A 23,146-nucleotide genomic window follows, 5' to 3' on the forward strand; every position below is an offset into this window, starting at 1 on the left:
TAAAAACAAAAGTGAAAAATCAATATTTCCACTGCTTTGTTTGACTGGCGAGCTGAGGGAGAGAGACGGAGACACCAAGAGAAGACATAGAGGAGAGAGACAAGACACATTGATCTTAAGGGGTTTAGTCCTTACATCACTGTGAGAAGCACTCTTCAGCCTCCCCTGGAAAGAGAGCATGTGGTTAATACTTCAAGCAGTGGCCAGTCCCTGCAGTCTGACTTCACTCTCATTGGCTACATGAGAATACGCATTTAAAAGTGCATATGTTGCTTTGCAAAATGTAACAAAAAAATAAAATAAAATCAAGATACTTGTCACTGTGAGAGATGTCACCTCCTTTCAGTTAGCTAATTTGCTTGCCATCTAAAAGCAACAACAGCGATTTTGTGCCTTACCACAAAACAAAGGAAATATGGTTTAACAAATTGCCGGTTGGCAGAGCAAGAACATCATACATGCTGACAGGAGTAAATGGATGCTGACAAAATGTGCTTTGAAATATGCAGGTGACATTTGCTTTCACTGCATAGTGTTCAAATCCATTTTGACAATCTCACATTACTGTGCTTGTATTGTATTGTATTGTATGGGAGGCTATTATAGGAACGCTATATAGGACCCGTGATACTGGGGCCAGGTCATTTGTAATTAGTTTGCATGCTATTTACAGCAAAAACAGTGACAGGAAACAAAGAGTATTGTACAGTAAAAATCTAAATGTAACTTGATGACATAAAGAAACAACCTTTCCTCAGAATTGAATAAAAGGTATAATAAAGAAATAGTTTGACATGTTAGGAAATATGCTTGTTCGTCATCTTGCCCAGTGTTAGATGAGGAGATTGATTCTGCTCTAAAACTGTGCGTTAAGTACAGAGGTAGAGCAAGAAGAGGATTAGCTTAGCATGCAGAGTGGAAACAGTAAGCCTGGCTTTATTCACAGGTAAGAAAATCTACCAGCACCTCTAAAGCTCACTGATAAGCACATGATATCGTTTTTGTTTAATCCGTAGTTGGTGCCAGAACTATGTCACGACTCTAGGAGGGCACTGTGCCTCGGCTGCTGGTCGCCAAGAAATGGAGCGTAGTAGAGCACATGATCCACAACCTGTCAATTTACCATTTTTGTTGGTGTATGGATTAAACAAACATGATATAACATGTTAATAAGTGAGCTTTAGAGGATTTTTTAAGATAAAAATCACAGAATATATTAAAGCTCTATGTGATAACTTGGCACAACAGTGGCACCTTGGACAGAATGTCCGAACTGAGTGACTCAGTGTTGATAATACAAAGGTTCTTATGAGTAACATTTTCAGAACAGGAAATTTACTTGTACTGGATTTTCTTTCAGTGTGGTCTTTTTTTTAACCTAAATAAAGGAACTGAATACTTTCTCCACCACTGTTTGCGTTCGATGTTAAACAATAAACAAGTGCCACAGATAACGTCGACCAAGAAACCGACATCAATTCTGTTCATTAGAAAAAAACAATAGCACATCACTTCTGTGCGTCACTACAGTTTCTTGCCTTTGTACTATGAAGTATACCTTAGATCAGACTATTCTAAAATGTCTTATTTTAAACTAGATGCTTCGTTATGTTCTGTATAAGTCAGTAAAAATAAGCTTCTTAGTACATTGAATGCACCCTTTTGACCAACATCAGTTCAAACCAATACCGTCTTGTAAGAAAAGCCATTCTGTGCATCACGACCAGTGACATAATACCAGCATTACAATCATCATACTAACAACAGAACATTAAATCAAACCAGGACAGACCAACATGACAAGGTCTGCAAAGACATACAGTACAGTGTTGTACAGTATACTGAGAGAAGACTGCAGTTTTGAAATAGATCAGATGCAAGCAACAAACCCACAGTGGGCGGTGGGGGGGTAGGGGGGCAGGACACAGTTCAAACAGGTGGGGACAGTGGGGGGAGGGCAGAGGTTTAGAAAGGAGGGAAAAGGGGTGGTGGGTCAGGACACCAGATACCAAACCACCGTGAGATCAGAGTCACACCACCAGAGTCTCAGTAAAAGGACACAATGCATGAGAAGAAACAAGGCAACACCAGGCGCAAGAGAGGAGTACCACTTCCTGTTTGAGGAGAGTGTTCAGGAAGAAGAGACAGCAGAAGAGGGGGGCATTGATCGGTGGAGATTGTTGGGGGTGGGGGGTGGGACCTATCAGAACCAGTCAGGAATGCACCATGCTTCTGTATTCTCATAAGAGAGACAGTGTCGGAGAGGAAAACAAAAGAGAAGAAGAAGAAGAAGAAGAAGAAGAAGAAGAAGAAAAGAAGAAGAGAACAGAAGAAAACAAAAGAAGAAATGAAGGAGAGATGGGACAGATCTGAGAGGTGAGGCTGTGAGAAGGGAGAGGGTGTGATGTGGGGTAAAAACAGGGGAAGATCGCAGCCACATATAGCAGAGAACCAACCACCGTGGACGGACAGACAGACACACACGCAGGAGTGCTGTACTTACAATCATCTGTGGAGGGAGAGCGGTGGGAGCGGGATGTAATAGTAATCACAACAACAACCAGAGAGAAGGGTCAGTCAAGCTGCAAAGAGCCCCACATCAGTCAAAAAAAACACAAGTTTGGGCCCCAGAGCTGGAGGAACGTGGACAAATTGATACCCGTCTAAAGCCTGAACTAAGTACAGGTAGGCCAGCCAATAAGTAACTTTACTGCTCCAAAATTTCTTAGAATATAGCAAATAGGGGTTTTAGCTTTTAATAGCAACTTCAGATGAAAAGGAAATAGCTATTCTAGAGATGATCATGTGGCATTTGCACACATTCAAAGCTCACTATCTTCTTTCTTTTTTCCACTTGGATGAACTCAATTGGACAGGAGCTACCTGCAGGCCTGTGGCTACTGAGGCTGAACCAGTAGTGTTGATACTGGCTAGCGCCGTACATGGTAACCAGAGATTAATCATCACCATTTTAACAGTGATATGAGGCTCTTTAGTTAATAACCAAACACAAATAAGAACACATATATCCAAAACAAAAGAAAACAAGAGGCTGCTTTCCAAAATGTGTGATTCTTTTTGGAAGTGGGCCAGATCCTTTGGGCAAAATTTTTTTCTGCCACTCTGTTTTGAGTTACTCATAAATCAGGAATCTCTCCAAATATTTTTTGGCTGACATACTGGAGAGCAGCCATGAGCTGGTGTTAGAATGATATGGTGCACTCCTTTTTTCTTCGTTTTCCCCAGTTTTTAATTTTTTAAAAGGGTTTCATCTTGATTGTTTGGATGAATGAAGGCACTGGGGGCAATGTTAAATATAATGTGTGTAGGGGTTAAGACGTGGATAGGATGCCATGTAGATGTGTGTTTGTGTTTGTAAGAGGACCATCTTGAACCGCAAAACACACACAAAATGTCTGGCTTTGTATTGCCTTTCCTCATTCTCCACCTCCTCCTTTTTCTTTTCATGCAGCCATGGGAGTTGGAGGTGTGTTTATTTGTGCATGAGTGGGTGTATGTGTGTTACATGTTTTGTAAAAATTTTTTTTGCTGTGGTCATCATCTCTTTATAATTCACACTTACTTAGAATAATCAGTAAGCCTTCCGGAAAACAGATCCTAGTGTATGTGATATGTCTGTTGTCCTTGCATGTACAGCAGGCAAAGTCAGCAATGAGTGTGTGTATTGTATATTTGTATGGTTGTATGCCTCTGTGTGTGTATTTGTAGGTCTGAGTGCTCTCACCGTTTGGTCTGTGAGCGGCGGCAGAACAATGGTCTTCTCCATGGTGTTCATCACCAGCTTCCACAGCTCCTTTAACACACGTTTCAGCACAGTCTTCTCGCAGATCTTAGCAAACAAAGTCAGGCTGGTAGGAGAGGAAGACAGGAAAAAAAAGGAAGGGCAGGGGGATGAAAAATAAGCAGCAGAAGGAGGCAAATGCTGTTTCCCTGAAGAAGAAACCGGAAAAATTGATAGTTCCTTTAACCCCCTGCTTGCCTCATGGATGCCTTTCTTAATTTTTGTTTTGTTGTTGTTATGTATTATAGCAGTTTGACTGTTGAGTAATAATATTAGCTGGACACAATTCATTCATGAAGAAATTCCTCCTAAAAGTAGGGGAATTACATAAAAAATCAGTGTGTGGTCTAACTCCTCCTGGGCTGGAACTTTACACACTGAGACAAAAACAGTGGGAGAGTAGGTAAAATAACGAAATGTTCCCAAAGCTGAACCATCTCTTTTTTAGACTCCACTAAAAATGGCAGACTGCCTCACTTGCTGTCCAGGAACTCCATGATAGGCTGCAGGACGTTGTCTGCATCCTGGGCCACGCTGCTGGCATTTCCCACGTTTGAGGTTCCCTTCACCTGAGCCAAGATGTCTCCCATCTGCTTCACATTCTCCTCTATGTGAGGCTGGAAGCTACAGAGAGAAATGTGGAAGACACGCTTAATGAAGTCCGTCGGTCTAAATATACATCACAGTAATGTCAGAGTGTTTCTACCTGACAGAAAAGACCCTGCTGAGATCATCCATGACATTGTTGAGCTTAACCTGCAGGTCTTTCAGGATATCGCTGGCCTCCACACACAGCTGAAGTACATACATGGAAACACACACACACAGAGCTGGTTGGACTGATTGACAATAATGACACATTTGGATCAAGAAAACTGTCTGTACTAGGCAACTGCAACCAAATACTAACATACTTGCACAAAACTAAGCTAGTGAACAATACCGGTTGGGAGTTGGAACAAAAAAAAACAGACAGTGACTCACATCTTTTCCACCCATGGCTTCAAACATCTTCTCCAGCTGAACTCTCAGCTGTTGGATGTTGTTGATCAGGATGCAGGGCTGAGGACAGAAAGATGACACATGTCTGTTTAAAACAAACAGTGCTCTCTAAAAGATTTACAACTGGATCAGCCTTCTTGATAGTGCAGATGGTGTCTCCATCAAGTCTTCGACCACTCACCACTTTCTCCATGGTGACATAGTTGGCAAACAACTTGGAAATTATATCAGCATAGGAGAGAAGTACATTGCTGATGGTCTGGAGAGAGAAACATGAAAGAGCAACAGGTCATAGAAATCGGCAGTTTCAGAATTTAAGAACTATATTGTTACTTGTAACAAAAAAGTACTTTTAAAGACCCATTTGTTGTTTATAAAGTGTGGTTTGACGGCAAATTACAATTTTACTACCTTAGCAAATCGCTTCATGTAGTGTCCTACGATTTGCGGATCCGGACACTCTAGCTTCCTGATGATCTCAAAGCTCTGGTTGAGCTGAGAAAACACATCCACAACCGAGCAGGAGAACAGAGCGTGTTCTGATGTGACCTGGAACTGTAGGGCAGAAACGGTGTGCGAGAAGATTAAAAACTGGGAATACAATAAAGGGAAAAAGGCATACGTAATTATGGATCAGTAGGGGTAGCAGACTGAGAAGCTGGGATTCAAGGGATGCTAGCAAGATGTGACCTCAGGGCATCTAAGAGCACACAGAGGGACCATTAGGTGCTATATTAAACTGGACCTTTGATATCTTTCACCACATGTACAGAGCCTCAGACCCCCTAGAGTCATCCAGTCATCCAGCCAGTTAGACAGCCATCCGGTAACAGGTGGGAGCTCCTGTCTGTCTCCTTCTAATTGGCTGCTGGTTAGCGTCTGGGCTCTAATTGGCTAGAGGTGAGTGTGTAGGTGCTCCTCAGGGGAGTCTGGGTAATGAGGTGAGGACAGCTTTCCTGCAGTCAAAACTCTGGAATAAGGCCATTAATTCACAATATCCTGCTGTCACAGAGTTATCGCCCTCCTTGAGTACATGCACGTCTCATCTACTCTTCTTTAAACTTCCAAAGAGTAGCTTTATATACGACGGAGCACTTTTGACTGAAACATCCTCACACTTTCTGCTTGTCCATGTCTGTGCCGCTGTGTCCATGCGTCTATTGTTAGCTTTGAGGAGTGCAGGAGAGGCGGGGGGAAGTGTGGGAGGCAGAGCAGGAGGGAGGATGAAACTTTGGCTGATAACTTTGAGCGTGACAGAGGAAGTACAATGGATGGATTACAGTAATTCTGCCTGAACAACAACAGCGACTCAGCGTTTCCAGAGTGAAGGAGAGATAGGGAGAAGAAGAGCTGGAAACTTTTACCCCATCTTTTTTGTCTCTCTCCAAAGCACCGTGCAGAAAGTCCCGAGACACTTCCTCATTTTCGTCCAGCCACTGAATGACAAATGGCTCAAACCACCTATGGAGAGCAGAAAATATATATGTATTTATAATATAATAGAAACCCCAAATCACACGGGATGAGGATTTTTATTGCTTTATTTTCAGTTCTCAGTATAAATATTGTAAAACATGGGCGAGTTACTACTCACGCAGGATATTCAGGCACTCTGCTCTTGAAGAAGGGCAGGTCCTTGCAGTACTCATTGTACAGCCACTTGACCTTGAAGTGCAGGTTCATGTAATCTGCACTCTTGCACAAACGATTTTTTTCATGTTCTGAGAGAAAGAATAAAGCAGACAAGTGCACGTTAGTAAAAATGACTAAAAAGCTGATTTCTCTGCAGATGTTTAAGCCATGTTCACCTTCAATTACCACAGATCTAGAGGCAAACACACATCCTCACAGACTTGCTGTAGTTAAGACCATTAAAAAAAGTGGACCAACTGCATCAATAATTTTATTACAGAAATCAAGTATTAATCAAACCTAAAAACTGTGTATGACTGTTCAGGCAGACAATTAATTAATTTCTAAAAACAAACTTGGTCTGTGAAAAGGGACATTTAGGGTTAATTTTGTAACCTTTTTTTGAACTAAATCAGATGGCAAACATCCATCTGATACGTGTTGGCTGTGTGAGTACTATTTTGCACAATCAGTCATCCTCAGTATAAAGCTTAATGGATCAGTGGCGCCATTAAGGCTAATAAACTGCATCTCCTAATACATTTGACCAATTGACACAAATTTACACATACTTAGTAATAAAAGTCTTACAATACCTTCAGCTGGAGAGGTTTACTGCATATTAGTGTGTAAGTTTGCCTGAGATTGTTGTATAAAGTCGAGAAACATTTCTACAAGAGTACAGTTGAATGGCAATTAAAACAACCTCGTCCTCTTACTGTAGTTATAACTAAACCAATGAAAACAGTAAAAAATCAATTCAACTATCTAAATTATGAGGTACAGCTGAACTCCTTCATCCTGTTTTGTGTCTGTGTGTATTCGGTCATTAGTGCCAATAGTTGATCATTTATCTCACGAGTCTTTAGTGCTTTGACAAAGCTCAGTCAGTTCAGAGGCTCAGTATTTCATTGACTTGCACTCACCCTCCATTGCATACTTCATATCCTGAGCAAACAGGTTCCACATCACTTCAGCACTGATTTTACCCACGTTGAGCTCCTGGGGAAATCTTGATGGAGGTGAGAAGGAGAAAGGCTTACTGTATATGCACTTAGGGAGAGAGGATATATGAAACCGCATAATCAGATAAGAGCCTGAAAGTGTACTTTTAGAGGTACTAAGAGAAACTGTGGAGAAGAGATAGGGTAATCAGTGTGAAATTGCAATGTCATTAAAAGGAAATATGATCATTTTAACATACAGAAGGAATACAGACACATACTGGTTTAGGCAGGGAGTGTAAGAGTTCTTGTCCTCCTCGATAATGGAGACGATAAGCGTGATGAGTTTGGACCAAAAATCTAGATTCTTGATGCTGGGTCCCTGCTCCTCCGGAGGCACAGCACCCTGTTTGGCCTGGAAAAACACAACACAACAACATTGTCACACAACTATAGTCACAAACTCTACGCAGACTTTTGTTTGGGGAGTTTAGCTTCTTTTTACTTTGTTCAGTATATGAAGAGAAGATCGGCACCTCTGGAAACATCTGTCAATCTTTGCTGTGTTGTTAATTCAACAACAGCTCAAACAGCTTTAAACAGAAAAAAATGTATGCAGAGCACCGCAGGGGTTGAAGAGTGAAGAATGATCTTGCGGAGATTTCAACAAAATATAGCAACGTCCCCCAGGATGAAATGTTTTATTCAAAGGGGAAAAAAATGCTTGTTTGAAATTCACGAGGGAGTCTGAATGGGGCTGGTGCTTTAATGAGGACTCAAAGCAAGTTCTAGAAATCCCTGTTGAAATCCAATGCAGGAGTGATGGATGGAAGAGACTGGTGTACCCAGACTGAGAGGATAATGGGGACTCACCACACACAGACTCAGGATGCGCAAGCACACACAATAGTGTCATAGTTCATTTCACACAACACTTAGGACAATACAGAAATCATGCTAAGAAGGTACAGTAATAACATTCAAAAATCATTTTGAACCAGTGATCTGATTAGTGAAGGATGATTTATGAAGAAAACTGTTGGCCAAGTTTTAAATGATTAGAGAGTCAACTCTTTCAGTGAGTTTGGAGGTAATTTATCCTACGTGTTCTCTGAACATTACAGTGGCAGATTATTGTGGCAATGTGACCAACAGTTAGCTTTTCCTTTTTAATAGTGTACTATGTAGCAATGTAAACATTTTTTGCTCTTATTTTCTTACACTTGGAATTATCATACTCATAAGACCTTTGGCAATATTGTACTTAATTATGGTCATGCCAATAAAGCCGACTAAAAATGTAAGAGATAGAGAGAATGAGACATTCACTCACACCTACACAGAAATTCAATGAATTGCTGCTTCTTACCGGATCTGTCTGATACTCGCGGCTGTACAGCTCATGACAGTTATTAAAGATGTACTCGTAGGTGGAGTTGAGGCAGGCTTTGACACAATCCTTCACTACCTGACTGGCTCTGGGTGGCGACTGGAGCTCTTGGACCTGAACACACACAGAAGAGAGAGAGAGACAGTTAAACCAGGCGAGTGCACAAGCTGACATTATTCACCAGATTCAGGAAACTTCAGGATTGTTTTCACGATGATCTTGATTACAATTAAATATGATTCTTGAAGTTCAAAAACTAGGTTAATTTAAAGATGAATATTTTAAACACCAAATTTGCAGAATTTAGCTTTTTTCATTTAAAAAAGATGTAAATAAAGTTAATTACATCCTGTATGTGTAACACATTGAACAAAACGGCAATTCAATGGATCGGTGGAGTGGATAAAATACAGAAGAAAACCAAAAATGCTTTGACAGACAAAGACGAAGGAAGGGGTGGTACCTTCATTCTGAAGAAGGTGATACTGGTGAGGAGGTCCACTGTGGACTTGAGGTCCTGCAGCCTCTCAGGACTGCTGGCAGGGAAGTTGTTCTACAGTCAGAGGAAAACAGAAAAATACAGTGAGCCACAACACATGGCATCACATCCATCCTTGTCCAGTGTGTGTTTGTCTCCGTGGGCACGATCCAACATGGCAACACAATTTTCAACACTTGTTACTGTGTGGGTGTGTAGTGTTTCCTGAATGTGTCTGTGCATGTTTTAGACGAGCTGTCCATCTAATTAACACATCCGCCCGCTTTGTTTTTACTGTTTCTCAGAAAGAAGAACAGCACAGAGAGAAAGGTAGAGAAAAGGAGGGGAGGTGGTTAATGTTCTACCATGCTGTTCGATCAGACACCATTACTGGACATCTATGATACAGTTTTCAAATCTAATACATGAGTGCAAACAGTAAGATGGGGAGAAATCTTACTCGGTACATGGACAGGTCAATCCTCAGAGAGTTGTGAAGCTGGTCTAGAAGCTTGACAAATCGTTCTTTCTGTGGGCATTACAACACACACGGTAACATTTTAACATTACCAAACACAAACAGTAATATACAAAGGTTCAGCCATTCAGCATCAGGATAACAAATGACTGCAAAATCAAAAAACAACTATTATTTTCTGTTCTGTTTACAAGATACAACCAAAAACACAATTCAGCTTTTTCCTTTTTTAAGGAAATTATGATTTTCTTTTGACAAGCCTCATTGTTGTACTAAACACAACTGCGGCACCTGTTGCATTTATTGATTCTGCAAAATGTTTCTGCAGTGACTCACTCCAAAGTTAGAAGCGGCAAAGCGGTCAGAGGCAGACACGTTGTTCGTTGCCTGGGTGGTGTGAGCGTAGTATGCATTGATGTTAGCCAGCAGGGTACTCATCACTGCAGGCACACCTGGGCACATGTACTTAGATGACAGGCAGGCAAAGTGACTGCAAAAGAGGACAGACGTCATAAGCAAACACAGGATAACGTACAGACAGCTTGATGTAAGGGAACTGCCAAGAATGTATGCAAACACTTTTTTCACAATAATGATATTCTGCAGTCAGGCTTTCAGATGATAACATACGTCATGGCCTGGTAGATGGACTCCACTCCATAACGCATGGCGAACTCATCGACTATCTCCTGGGGAGTCTCCTCAAAATAGACCTTCCATGCATCATCCCCTTTGGCATCAGGAATCTTCACCACACCGGTGTTCTGGATATCTGTCACATAGTGGAAAAGGTTCTACAGAGAGGAAAATAGTGTTAGAAAGAGCATTGATGGAGGCGTATAAACAAAAGAGGAAATAGAGAAGAGAAGAAACAAAAAGAGAAATGACAAAACTAGAGACTGTAGGTTCAGAAGTTGTGAAGTGGTTAATTGCTATTTAGAGCTTTGTCATGTTTAGGAATATAGTCTAGCCATGCTGATAAAGTGTGTGTGACCATGACTGTTTATTAATATCAATCATAAATTAATCATCACATAATATGAATGATCAATATGAAGCTTGCCTCTCTCAGCTATAATAAAAGTTTCTATATGTTTAACTGTACAAAAACAGAGCAGATTACAACTTACGATCTGATGATCTTTTAACGGCTGTGTTACATGAACAGCCATTAAATTGCATCATGAGGCCAACAAAGGTGCTGTCTTGACTACTCAACCATTAAGTGTTATTCTGCTACAAAACATTCTGAGTTGGCTACATGCTTTATGGCCACTTATGTGCAGCAATAACAGTGGTCATTTGTCTGTTAAGGTTCAGCTAATATGCTCTTTTGAGTAATGGGCCGAGTAATGACTCCATACAAGGCTGTGATTGGTCTACAATCAATCAGCAGAGTTTTCCGCAAAGAGCCAGACTAGAAATGTGTCTGATGTCTGGAAGTGGTCTTTATCTTATGAGAGCAACGCAAACTTCACGGAGTATTAACTTAAGTTTCATTTGGAATGGATCCATTCTGGAACTAAACATCAGTCAAGTGAATTAACCTGTTTGGCATGGCTCATTAGGATGACTTTGCACAGAGATACACACAGATGCACAGAGACACACAGAGGTTGGTGCTGTAAGTATATATAAGTAAGTGCTATAAACCTAAAGTAAAAGTCGCAATGCGCTAATCAAAAAAGATTCCGACATTGACTAAATATTTGATCTAAATGCCCGTTCTGCCATTAATTTACAATGTACAAATCCACATATAATAAAGGCTGTAGAGACTAAAAGGCATGGTCAGCATAATGTTGTTATGTAGACCAACGGTGGAGTGACTGCATATTGGGCCTCTAAGTAAAAACACAGGTATAAATGTGAGCTGTAAAATGGCCTAATAGAGTAAAAGTTAGAAGTATTACAGCTCTTGAATAGATGTATTGTATTGCTTTCTACTTGTTCAAACAAACAAACACACACACACACACACTGAGCTTACTTCATGCAAACAGGTGTACTGAACGTGATAGGGGGCGACCGTCTCCTCTCCTTTGATCTCTACATTAATGTGCATGCGGATAGCTCCAGACACAGCTGATTTGTCTGTACGCTTGTCTGTGAAGAGCACAAGACATACAGCAACACAGTTACCCAACTGAAAACATCTTAATCAGTGAAGTTAAGTCACTCATATAATTGCAAAGGTGAACATGGCAGTAAGAAGCTGTGGCATCAATGCGGTATGACTGACCCAGATTGTACCAGACATCCATCTCTCCGCTCAGAGTGCGGACCTCGATGATAGTCTGACCAAGGAAGTCATCTGACTCCCGCTTGAACTTCTGCTTCACACGAGATTTAATGTCGTCGTCCTCGTCCCACACTCGTACCTTGATGCGGTCTGAGGAGTTGTGACATTCACTGAACAAACAGAACCGCAGAGTCAGCCACAGCTACCAAATATAGAAGTCACACTGACAGTTGGCTAGGAAGCCCAGATGAATTACTATCATGACTCATTAAAAATCAAAAGTATAAATGAAACAAACAAACAAATCTAAATGAATTTTATTTCATAAGCAGGAAGCAGATGTTTAACTGCATCAGTGCAACAACTAGAGCTGGAAGGTTTAGTTTATTAATGGAAAATTAATAAACAAATATTAATAATCAATTGTATTTTGCAATTCATCAAGTCATTGTAAATTAAATATCTATATCTAAATATCTATTTTGGCCTAAACAAGCAATTGGGAGACATCACCTAGGGCTCTAACAAATCACAATAAGCATCTTCTTCTTCATTGGCTAAACAATAGATCGATTAACTGGAAAATAATAACCACCATATTAACTGGTAATGAAAATAATCATTATTTTCAGCTTTTACTTGTATATTTTTATATATCTTCCTAAGAGGTCTTGACTCACAAATTAAATGTCTCCTCCCAGACAGGGTTGAGGTTGCCGTATATGGTTTTGGTCCTCTTTTTGGTCTTTCCCACTTGGACAGTGACATAGGGATCACTGGAACCGGTTTTATCCTTGGCTTGTAGACCCTGGGCACACAACACTGGGAAGGAGGGAAAAAATGGCAGTCTGGTCAGCTACTGTGTGTGTGTGTGTGTGATGCAAACAGATGCCTCTTAAATCACCTGACCTTCTGCTCTACTGCCCCACAAACGCCACCTGTGCTCTCTTCATACAAACGCTAGCTTGTCTCTTTTTATAGACACAAGCACCTGACAGATGCTGTCTCCTCTGACTTTGATGCTGGTCAGCACCGTTCAAAGCGCTATACTGTACTAATCTGACTCCACTCTCACCTGTGATGCTGATCTTGGCCGACCATTTAGAGGTGCCATCGAGCACGCTCTGCTTGATCTGCTTCATGTAGGTGACATGGGTGGCCTTGACAATGTTGAACACCTCCTGAATAAGTTCGAAGATCTCGGGTTTGTTCCTCTCGCGGATCTTCATGCGGTCTTTAAGGACCATGATGATGTTCTGGGTTCGGTCCTCTGCACCATGTTTGGAGCTCTTCTCTGCTGCTCCTGGTTAGCGGGAAAATTAAGATGAGAAACAAAAGGATTACATGTGTAAAAACAAACAGAAGTGGTATCTTTTGATATAGGTTGACTTATAGTTGCCATACATACTATGATAAGAGACTGCAGAGAAGACACATTTCTACGAGGTATAGGAACATTTGAGGTTTTAATTTAAAATACAAAGCATAGAAGAAGACTGAGTAGGTGATAAAAACTTGGCCATATTTCATGAATGAGAGGCGGACACATTTGCAGAGCTATAAAATGCTGAGTAAAAGAGAGGTGGATGACAACCAAAGACAAATTGCTTTTAATATCCTCTCAAGAAAACAAGGAAAATAAGAAAGTAGGAGTGAGAGAAGGAGGAGGAGGACTCTCTGCTTGGCATTGACAAATAGAGAGAAGAAGCAATAGACGGACTAGATAGTTTACTGTTATTAATAAAATAAAGCACTCACACAGCAAGAAGTCTAAAACATAGAGTCAGCAGATGATTGTTCAGCTCCTGTCAATATGCTATATTTCACCATTCTTTCTCACCGAACACTCCGTGAACACAATCTAAGCTTTAGCTCTCATGTATCTCAGAATATCACCGGCTATGAAAAACCAATTTTATGGCGAGCAGTAAATATATAATAACACATTTAAAGTTACAGTTAAGACATTTTGGGAAACCTATTGGCTTTCTTTTCTTTAAGAGTTAGATGAGAAGATCAATATCACTCTTATGTCTCTATTAAAAAATATGACTTTTTTTACCTTTGGACAGAGCCAAGCTAGCTGTTCACCCTTTTTTTCCAGTCTTTATGCTAAGCTAAAATAACTGTCTCCTGGCTGCAGCCCTGTATTTCATTGTATTTTTGATCCAGTCTCTAATCAATACTTTCTGGGCTACAACAGGCAACAAAATTTCACTTACTTTGTAGACAATCAGCATTGAGGAGATCTTGGCACTTCTCGTGGCATTTGACCCCGCACTCGGTACAGCGCATGCCCTGTCGAGCAATACCCCACAGCAGTCCCTCGCACTCGTAGCAGTAAGTAGGCGTGGTGGCTGTCCAAACCTCAAAATTGTGTGGGGTGGTGCAGGAGATGGGATATATGAGGGCCTGGAGGGTCTTCTTGTAGACATGACTCTTCTGCAAGGGCACATGAAAGAGAAGTGAAGGGTCAGCAGAGTTGTGTGTGCACCAAAGTAACCTTTAGTACGATGTGAATTAATACTGTAAATGAGCACTGACCAGTTCTTCGTTATGCAGAGTGCTGGACGTCAGGGCTGATGTGATGCCTGCCTTCCTCGAGTTCTGAACCAAGGACTGAGTGGCGGGAGAGAGGAGGGGTCAGTTTCTCTCAACTCCCACCTCAATATCTTATTTCTTTATCAAGACATATCTGCCTACGAGGCAATGTGTATTATTACTGTCTGTCTGGCAATGTTCCCCTGAATGGTTACAGCAAAATAGAGGCGACAGCTGCAGAACCTAAAGTACTTCCTCTCATAAGAGTGAGCAATTTGCCGTTGAGACAAGAAAACTGGTATACCTTCATAACCTAAGTAAGTGTTTTGATAGCAAATGGTTTAGGCGTTACTCACCATAGCCTGTGGCAGTGCAGTGAAGGTGGGATGAACAAGGGAGAGATTTAATATTAGAAAAGGGCAAGAATTCAGGGGGGATTTCCATATAGAATTCAAAATACAAAAGAGATGTTGAGAAATTATGCATGCATTGTGCGTATACTGTATTCATTGTGATTAAACAACAATGGACATCCACAATAAAAGCATGGGGGAACCTAAGGTGTCTTCAGCTAGGACCCCACCCTGTCCGACCAATTACCTGAGACACTCTGACAAGTTGTGAGTGTGTGTGTGCATGTGTGTGCGTGTGTGTGTGTGCGCATTCGTGAAAAGTGAGAGACAGAGAGAGGAAGAGAAACATCAGTGCACCTGACTGTGACTGCCTGTTAGTGCATTGTTTCTTAATGAAGACAGTCATCTGGGCTAATTATCTGTGTGTGGTAAAGCTTGGATCTGGCGTGTTAATGGCTAGGTTAATATAAAGAGACAAACTGCCTTCGGTTCCACTCGCCTCCACAACAGGAAGTATTTTTGCATCAATAGCAAGAGAGAGAGTTTGACATTTTGACAAATACCAATGCCTTATTTGCTTTCTTGCAAAGAGTTAGAGAAGATTTAAACCATGCTCGTCTGTCTAAATATGAAGTCAGTTATCTTAGCTTAGACCGAAAACAAAAAAAGACATCTATATTGGCTCTGTCACCAACCTACCAGAACAATAAATGCTCACTAACTAGTATGTTATATTCAATTTGTTTAATCTGTACAAAAAACGAAGTATAAAAATGACAAGTTGTGGTGTTACAGGAGTTAGCCTGGTAAGCTATTTTCGGTGCTTCCGGACTTGCAGCTGCTCTATCAATCTTCTGTTCTAACTCTCAGTAAAAAGCAAACAAGGGTATTTCCAGAAATGTCACACTATTCCTTTAAGGTGATCTTTTATTTGTTTTTCCGATATTACGTGTGTCTATCCATATTCTAAACTTAATGTGTATCTATAATTTTAATAAAATTTGAGCCCTCTGTCATCAAAGCAGAAAAGTAGTAATGCAGTCCAGCCAGGCTGTCTAAACCTACAACAAACTCTAAGGAAGGGACTTGTATGAATGAGCATTCTCCAGAGGATTTATATTCCCTACAGCCTTTCCCTAACGAAGCAGTGTCAGGGAGGCATGGGGACGATGGCAGCGTGGGGTAATGAAAGGTCTGTTATATGACAGCATCTAGCAGGCATCAGTGTCAGTCAGAGGAAACCTCTGGCCTTGCCTGTGGCCCCTTTGCCCTGCAGCTTGCCCTGTCAGGCTGTAATAGCAGGGAAATGTATCGTCTGTTAGCAAAGTGGATGTAAGCGCAGTGGGCTAAAAGACAGAAAGGAAGAGCAGTAAAAAGGAGAAATGATGAAAAGAACAGAACAATGAGGCAGAGAGAATCAGATGAGAAAGAACAGCAGAGAATCAGAAGAAAAACAGGAGTAGGTTTAATAGATCAGAGTGCTGACTGCTGAGCTGAGTGATAGATGGACTGGGGAGATGTGAGACACTTAGTCAGGGGAATATAAAGAGATTAGTGCAGAAACTCACCAGATCTCTGACCAGAGGCATAGCTTTCCTCTTCCTGAGGTCTGGCATGCTGTCAATGCTATATAGAGCGCCACCCATACTGGAGAGAAAACATGCACAGAACACCAGCTATTATTTCAGCTGAAGTTATTAACTAGAACCTGGACACAACAAATCAATTAGACAATAAATGTATTGAGACATTAAGGCCATTTAGTTGGTAAGTTATAGATTTTTAATAGCCGTAGTAGTAACAGCGCCATGGTTACTTACCCTGCTGATAAAAGCAGAGAGGCTATGCCAACACTTTCTCCTCGGGCCTGAGGATAAAGAGAGACAAATGAGATTAGAAAGAGAGGAAAGCAGGGAGCCATTTGAGCCGTGGCTCGAACAATGGGAAGCATAGCATAATATAATACAGTACATAGTGCTTTTATATTGTTCTTTATACTGAAAACAACAACATTTAGAGATACTGTATGGTGTTTCATAGCAAACAGCACTATTTCATGGTGAGTGTCACTAGTAGCTGTAGCCACAATGACTGTTTCCAGAATTTACAAATGAATAATAAAACAGTGGTGCAAGTGGGAGAAAGAAAAAAAAGGGGGAGATTAGGATAGCGGTATAGCTGAGTTGTGTCTTTTCTGAGTGAGTGTGGTGATTAGTGACGTCAGCAGTGGCTTTTCTGAGTTTGAGAATCATAGTAAAAGTAGATTACAGCCAGATGGCCATCCGTGTAATCATTCTTCTAATTCTATCTGCTCTATTATTGAAAGACATGTTCTTTGTCTGCCTGTCGGTTCAAAGAATGACACACAGCATTGATACTCACGTCACACTTGTGCACAGAAATAGTCATGATTGGTATAAACGCCAGGCTTTGAAAATGACACTTAGCAGGCTTACAGCAACTTCCTATGTGTTGCTTGGCTCCCCATAAATATCTATGACCCGCACAGGATACATACAATATACATTAGATTGATTAACACACTACTGGCCACACCCACCTGAGCGTCCGCTCCAGCCATAATCAGAATGGACTACATGCAAATCGCTACGAGGATGGCAAACAACTGAAAAGAAAATAATGAAATGGCAAAACAGTACAAGGGGTAAACAGAAACTATCAAATAAACACAAGACAATATAATCCACAGCAATAACCAACTAATAACTGGGAAAAATGGTGGACCAGTCAACAAAAGCTGGAAAAAACACAGTAAAAGTAGGACATGCAGGGACTGATGCAACAAGTCAGTGAGCTCAGAGTAGTAGACTTGTAAATTAAAGCAGAACAACAACAGAGAAGACATACTGCCCTCTCTTATGAGCCCTAGCACTCACCTGTGCACACCTATTTGCTCAATGATACACTTAGAAACACACAAACAGGCTGTACCTCTTGCAGCTGCAACCGTACTCTGCTGAAAAGTCGAAGCCAGTTGGCTTTGGCTCTGGCAGGACCAGGTTCCATGATTTCCCTCTTTGGGAAGCTAAAAGAATGATTGAAGAAGGAACAACGTTTCAAAAAGTGTCAAAAAGTACAGTATCGAAAAGTAAAGATATAATGGACTAATGGCGTCGCTTTGCCTGTGCTGCCATTGCAGGCTCTCTGTGGTTTACAGTGCTGGTCTTAAGGGTTTATATTGACCAAACCAGTGTTGGTGATTGTTGGAAAGACTAACAAAGACGGTGAGTTCTAATTAATTTCAGTCCCATTGTTTTTGGTCTTTCTTTTTTTTGTGCGTTTTCTGCAAGTCATCCAACTTTGTGAAAGTGCAATACTAAATCACTGAAGTAGCCCTTTAATAGGAAGGTATAAGCATGATGTACTACATGAAGCTACTGTTGAAGTATGTACATACTGTATGCACTTAATGTTACTTGAATGACCTGCCAGATTAACTTTGTACTGAAATGTAGTTAAATGTAGTGTTGACACTGTGTGAAAGCTTATTTTTCCTTTATAAAGTTGAAACTTGTTCACCTTGGAACAGGAGGCTCCTCTGTTTTCTCTTCAGGAGCTGGAGGGACAATCTCTGCCGCGGGAGGCTGCTCAGGGGGTTGAGGTTCCTCCAGCAGAAGCTCAGACTTGGGCTCAGGCTCCATTGGCTCTGCATCTGGAATCGGGACCTGTGGTGTAGTTGTTGGGGTGGATATAGTGGTGGTAGACAGAGCTGGCTGGGTGGGTGCAAATGCAGGCTTGATGGATTCTGCACTGAAAGCGGGCGACTTGTCGTCCTGTGTGACTGGAGGTAGACCAGGAGCTGTGCTGGGTGGCTGGAGCTGATCATGGGCTGGTCGCTGCTGATGCAACGACGCCTGCTTCTCCAGCGGTGGCCTGGTGGAGGACACACCATCAGTGGGGGGCATTAAGGTGGGGGCAGTGCTTGTGGGTGTGGGGGTGTAGGGCGGCTCCTGGTCTTCGCTGAGTGTACCATCGAGTGGATACATATCTTCATCTTCCTCATAAGGCATGTCCTCCTCATCTTCGTAGTTGTACTCTCCTTCCTCCTCATAAATATCGCCCTGCTCTTCGGTATACAGCGCCCCCTCTTCCCCTCCATCTTTGAGGTAGCCTCCCTCGTCGCTGTAGACGCCTTGGGGGTCCTCGCCTTCCCAGCCTGGGGAATCCTCTTTGCCGTAGCTGACGGAGGAGTGGCAGGAGTGGTACGAGTCGTTTTCATCGTAGAACTCCGAGCCTCGCAAGCTCTCGCCGTCCTCTGGAACAAACTCCTCACTGAGCTGAGAGCTGCCTCGACTCAACTCGCCTGACGAGGCATAACGACTGTCTGTTGGACTGAGGGGGAGGGGGAGATATAGACACCTGTTACATAAACACACCCACACAGGTTTAAAGGTAAACTGGGAGAGTTCCCACACTTACACACTAAGGAGTTTGGTTGTCACATTTAAGGAATTTGTGTTGGGGCCAGGGAGGGAGACGGCTAACCAATAGGAAAAGAGGAGTGACTTTAAACCAACCAATAAGAAAACTCAGAGCAGGGGGGTTTAGGCTAGTGATGCATCTATGCAACTGCAAGGGGAAACATCTTTTTAGTAATGGAAAAGGTTACTATGGATACTAGTTCACACGCAAATTAATACAGAAACACACACCATACAAAAAGATATAAATAGACCTATTCAAATGAAAGAGAGTGAACCTGGAGAGGTTGAGGGTAATTTATTAGCCTGGCAGAACAAAAACAGTCCCTTTTCGCAGATAAATAAGTGAATAATATTTATTCTCGATGATGAATGAGGCTATTAGACACTGTGACAGACCATGAGTTAGAGAAAGATTTGAGATGCAAAAACAACTTCTTACACACACACACACACACACACACACACACTCATACTATATTGTTTTGTCTCTATTGATTACAGTCAATAATGCATGGTGCAGGAGCAGTAAAGGAGAGAAATGTATTCTGGCTTTGAGCTAGAGGGAATACATAAGTAGAGGTGAATGGACACATAAACACTCAATCACGACACCCCTGTTCTTTCCATTCATTATCTATCTCACAATCTCTCTCTCATCCAACACAAAGGCTGACACAGACAGTGACAAATGCTTGCATAATGCGCGAGTCCAAATACATGTCTGCGCTGTCTGTTAGCAATGAATAAAAAAACATGGCGAAAAACTAAGAAGAAAATGAAAATAATCTGTCTTGGCCTCTCTGCTAGTGCCCCATTATTGGGCTGAAGGCCTCCTGCTGTCTTACAAGTGGAAATTAAATGTGTATAATTACCAAGTATGGGACACCCAGAATACGACAGGGCTCTTCTTTAAGTCTCACATACAGGATGAGGCCGTAATAACCGGTTGTCGTGACAGCAGATTCACACGCATACACACACACACACACAAACACACACACACACACACACACACACACACACATATTCACAGGAGGGCTCTTCCACAAAACTCCACACCAACAATTAACCTCTCTGTCTCTATCACTTCGCCCACACACATAAACACAAAACTGCCCGCAGAAAACTTACAAGAGTTTAACAATGGTGAAGATGAGTATGATACATCATTTGTAATACTGATTCGTGATTCTTCACCAGGAACACAGTAAATATAGATGCAGGACCAGTAGTTTTCTATAAAAAAGTATAGAATATACATATACAGAGATAGGGTAAGAGCGCATGCATGCAAGCACAGCGAGCGAGGAGGACGGGACAAGTCCACCACTGACGTCACAGCGAGACGGAGTCACAGGCTGGAGCAGGAGAAGGAAGAGGAGGAGGAGTTGGAGAGGAGGTACAGAGACCCACCTATCGGACAGTGAATGCCTACTGTCTAGAGAATACTGATGACTGGTGCGCCGGCTCGACCCTGAGCCTGAGTCGATATCACTGCGCCCGTTGGTGGCCGAGTCTAAACTATCATAGCGTCTGGTAAGAGGAGCAGGGAGGGAGGTAGGGAGGAGGGGAGAGGTGGGAGAGGAGCATCAGTAGAGCTCAGTGCAAATCTTTCAAAGAAAGCTCTAACCAAACTGAGCCTCTGCAGTAGCCACTTAAAGGATAGGCTCACAGTTTTTCAAGCTTGTCTTAAACCAACAGTCAGGTGTTCATCGGAACATTGAAGCAGGTTTTTTTCATGCTGCAATCATTCCTCCTGTTCAAAGTGGCCATTAAAAGATCCCTTTCTATTGTGCTCACTATTATTTCCATTAATTACAGTGTGAGTTATTATGAGCAGCTTAACAAGGAAACTGTTTGTTGAAACATTTTGTACTAAAAAAACTGTAGCTTAACTAACTGAACTAATGGACAGCAACCCGTTTCAATGTTCATATAAATATCTAATTATTATTTAAAGACAGACTTGAGAAATTGTGACCTTATTCTTTAAGTTTCTGCACAAAGACATTTCACTAAGGTTGAGGACTTGAAGATTTCTGTTACCCATCTAAATCTAACCAAATCTTTTGATCAAACTATGTGTTTCAGCTTTTCTGAGCAATGCATGAGTTTTGATCATCTTATGCCTTTGAAAACATGTCCAAAAAACATTCAAAAATACTGCCATGTCCAGCAATTTATTTATTTTCTGCACAAGTTAGCGCAGAAGAGATTACATAGGGATTCTGATGCTCACACACTCAACATGCACACAAAAATGCAGACACGCACACACGCATTCACACATGCCCACACGCACACAAAAAACCACAAGGGCCCACTTCATACGTGACCTGTATACAAGAACAGTGTGCCCCAGCTTGTATACACTGAGGCCAGGGTTATTCTCTAGAGGAGGAGAGCACAGTGGGACAACATGTTACCATGTACAATACAGTGAAACAAAACAAAGCCACCAGGGCTGAGCTGTGGGGGCTAAATGCTGGACTCCAAATGGAGTTATTCACTAAGGAATATTTCTTTAAGATAGGAAGTGTGATTTTACATTTTCAACATTAAACAGTTTTTCCTTTTTTGGTGTTTCTCTTCATAGCCCGCCATGGTTAATCTCATGAAAAGAAAAACAATTAGTCTCAGTTGTGGGTACATAGAGCCTGTAAAGTGCTTGTTACCTCATGGCTCTGTGGTCGTAGTCCAGCTCATGGATTTCGTCGCTGTAGGACTGTCTGTACTGCTGGTGCCTCATCGGATACTGGTGCATGGAAGCGTTGGGCTGGGAGGTGGTGTAGTAGGGAGGCGGGATGCTGTTACTGGTCTCACTGCGGTAGTCGCTGTCCCTGTCGTCTACGGCGCTGTCTGGATCCTCGTCTGTTCACACAAACGCAACAGGAGACGGGACGAAGTGAGGGGGCGAGACGTGAAGAAGACGATAGGTCAGAATTGTATCATACAGTGTTTGCATAGAATATAATTGTGTTGTTCATGTTTTACCCTATAAATAATGTATTTTGGATGATTTTTAGGTGAAACACTGGAAAAATGCTAAACTGACCTTCAACAACTATTACTACTTAAAATCATTTTTATTTTTCTTTATAGATACCTGATACCTTCTGATAGATAATTCTGGTATCTTTACTACAAAGAGCACTAATTCTATATGCATGTAGCTAGCCTGAGAGGCAAGACCCAGGGCAAAAGAAAGCCTGCAACAGCACACAGTACCACTCGCTGCAGCTTTTTGTTTACTGCATGGTAATAACTGAAGGTGTCTCAGATGAGTATCAGCTCTGATCTTCTATAATCTGGACTGTGGTGGTAGGATAGTAATAACAATGTTCAGAGAGACCTGACTAAGAAAATCAAAGTGAAAGTATAAAAGTGGAAGTGGAAAGTGGAAAAAAAACCCACCACAGTTTATTTTACTGTACCTTAACTCAATTAATTCTAGTAGCTTGACTTTAAATCCGTCAGGAGAATATGGATTGGAGCTAAAAGGAAGTTCAGACAGTTTGGGGGAAAAAAAATATAGTTTTGTGGCAGCTAATGGTCTCTGAGGAAAACTACACTAGGAGATCATTACATTAAGTGAGACATGGACAATAAATACAGAATTACTTCAAGTCATTAGCCGAAGCGCATGAAAGAAACTTACTTTGCTGATCTCCCCACAGACTCCAATTACCTGTAAGGAGATAAAGGGTAGGAAAAAACAAATTAGATTTGGGCCACAAATTAAACACATCCGTTGTCTACAAGGCCAGGTAAACAAACATGTAGAGATTTACAGCCCTGAGAAGTAATCATTTTAAGATGTAAATATGGGTGCAGAGGGA

At 41.6% G+C, this 23,146-nt stretch overlaps 1 protein-coding gene across 1 annotated transcript in view; it reads right to left on the reverse strand.

Annotated features, from left to right (window-relative positions):
* The window catches only part of unc13a (unc-13 homolog A (C. elegans)), a 44,319-nt gene that overhangs the window by 11,507 nt on the left and 9,666 nt on the right, over nt 1-23,146 (reverse strand). Inside the window, exons 8-36 of the mRNA XM_035653672.1 lie at nt 22,966-22,995; nt 21,983-22,178; nt 20,721-20,840; nt 18,403-19,215; nt 17,815-17,908; nt 16,683-16,729; nt 16,431-16,509; nt 14,866-14,871; nt 14,513-14,587; nt 14,191-14,410; nt 13,044-13,271; nt 12,649-12,790; nt 11,969-12,138; nt 11,717-11,832; nt 10,357-10,520; nt 10,063-10,216; nt 9,709-9,777; nt 9,234-9,323; nt 8,750-8,884; nt 7,662-7,795; nt 7,363-7,448; nt 6,399-6,525; nt 6,169-6,265; nt 5,216-5,359; nt 4,986-5,063; nt 4,787-4,864; nt 4,509-4,597; nt 4,280-4,426; nt 3,746-3,869 (exon numbers count right to left, since the gene is read on the reverse strand). Coding sequence (XP_035509565.1) covers nt 3,746-3,869; nt 4,280-4,426; nt 4,509-4,597; nt 4,787-4,864; nt 4,986-5,063; nt 5,216-5,359; nt 6,169-6,265; nt 6,399-6,525; nt 7,363-7,448; nt 7,662-7,795; nt 8,750-8,884; nt 9,234-9,323; nt 9,709-9,777; nt 10,063-10,216; nt 10,357-10,520; nt 11,717-11,832; nt 11,969-12,138; nt 12,649-12,790; nt 13,044-13,271; nt 14,191-14,410; nt 14,513-14,587; nt 14,866-14,871; nt 16,431-16,509; nt 16,683-16,729; nt 17,815-17,908; nt 18,403-19,215; nt 20,721-20,840; nt 21,983-22,178; nt 22,966-22,995 — 4,052 coding nt within the window. The remainder of the gene's footprint in view (nt 1-3,745; nt 3,870-4,279; nt 4,427-4,508; nt 4,598-4,786; nt 4,865-4,985; nt 5,064-5,215; nt 5,360-6,168; nt 6,266-6,398; nt 6,526-7,362; nt 7,449-7,661; nt 7,796-8,749; nt 8,885-9,233; nt 9,324-9,708; nt 9,778-10,062; nt 10,217-10,356; nt 10,521-11,716; nt 11,833-11,968; nt 12,139-12,648; nt 12,791-13,043; nt 13,272-14,190; nt 14,411-14,512; nt 14,588-14,865; nt 14,872-16,430; nt 16,510-16,682; nt 16,730-17,814; nt 17,909-18,402; nt 19,216-20,720; nt 20,841-21,982; nt 22,179-22,965; nt 22,996-23,146) is intronic.

This window comes from Morone saxatilis, unplaced genomic scaffold, assembly GCF_004916995.1.
Source record: "Morone saxatilis isolate NCDOM2014 unplaced genomic scaffold, NCSU_SB_2.0 Contig12, whole genome shotgun sequence".
NCBI lineage: Eukaryota > Metazoa > Chordata > Actinopteri > Moronidae > Morone > Morone saxatilis.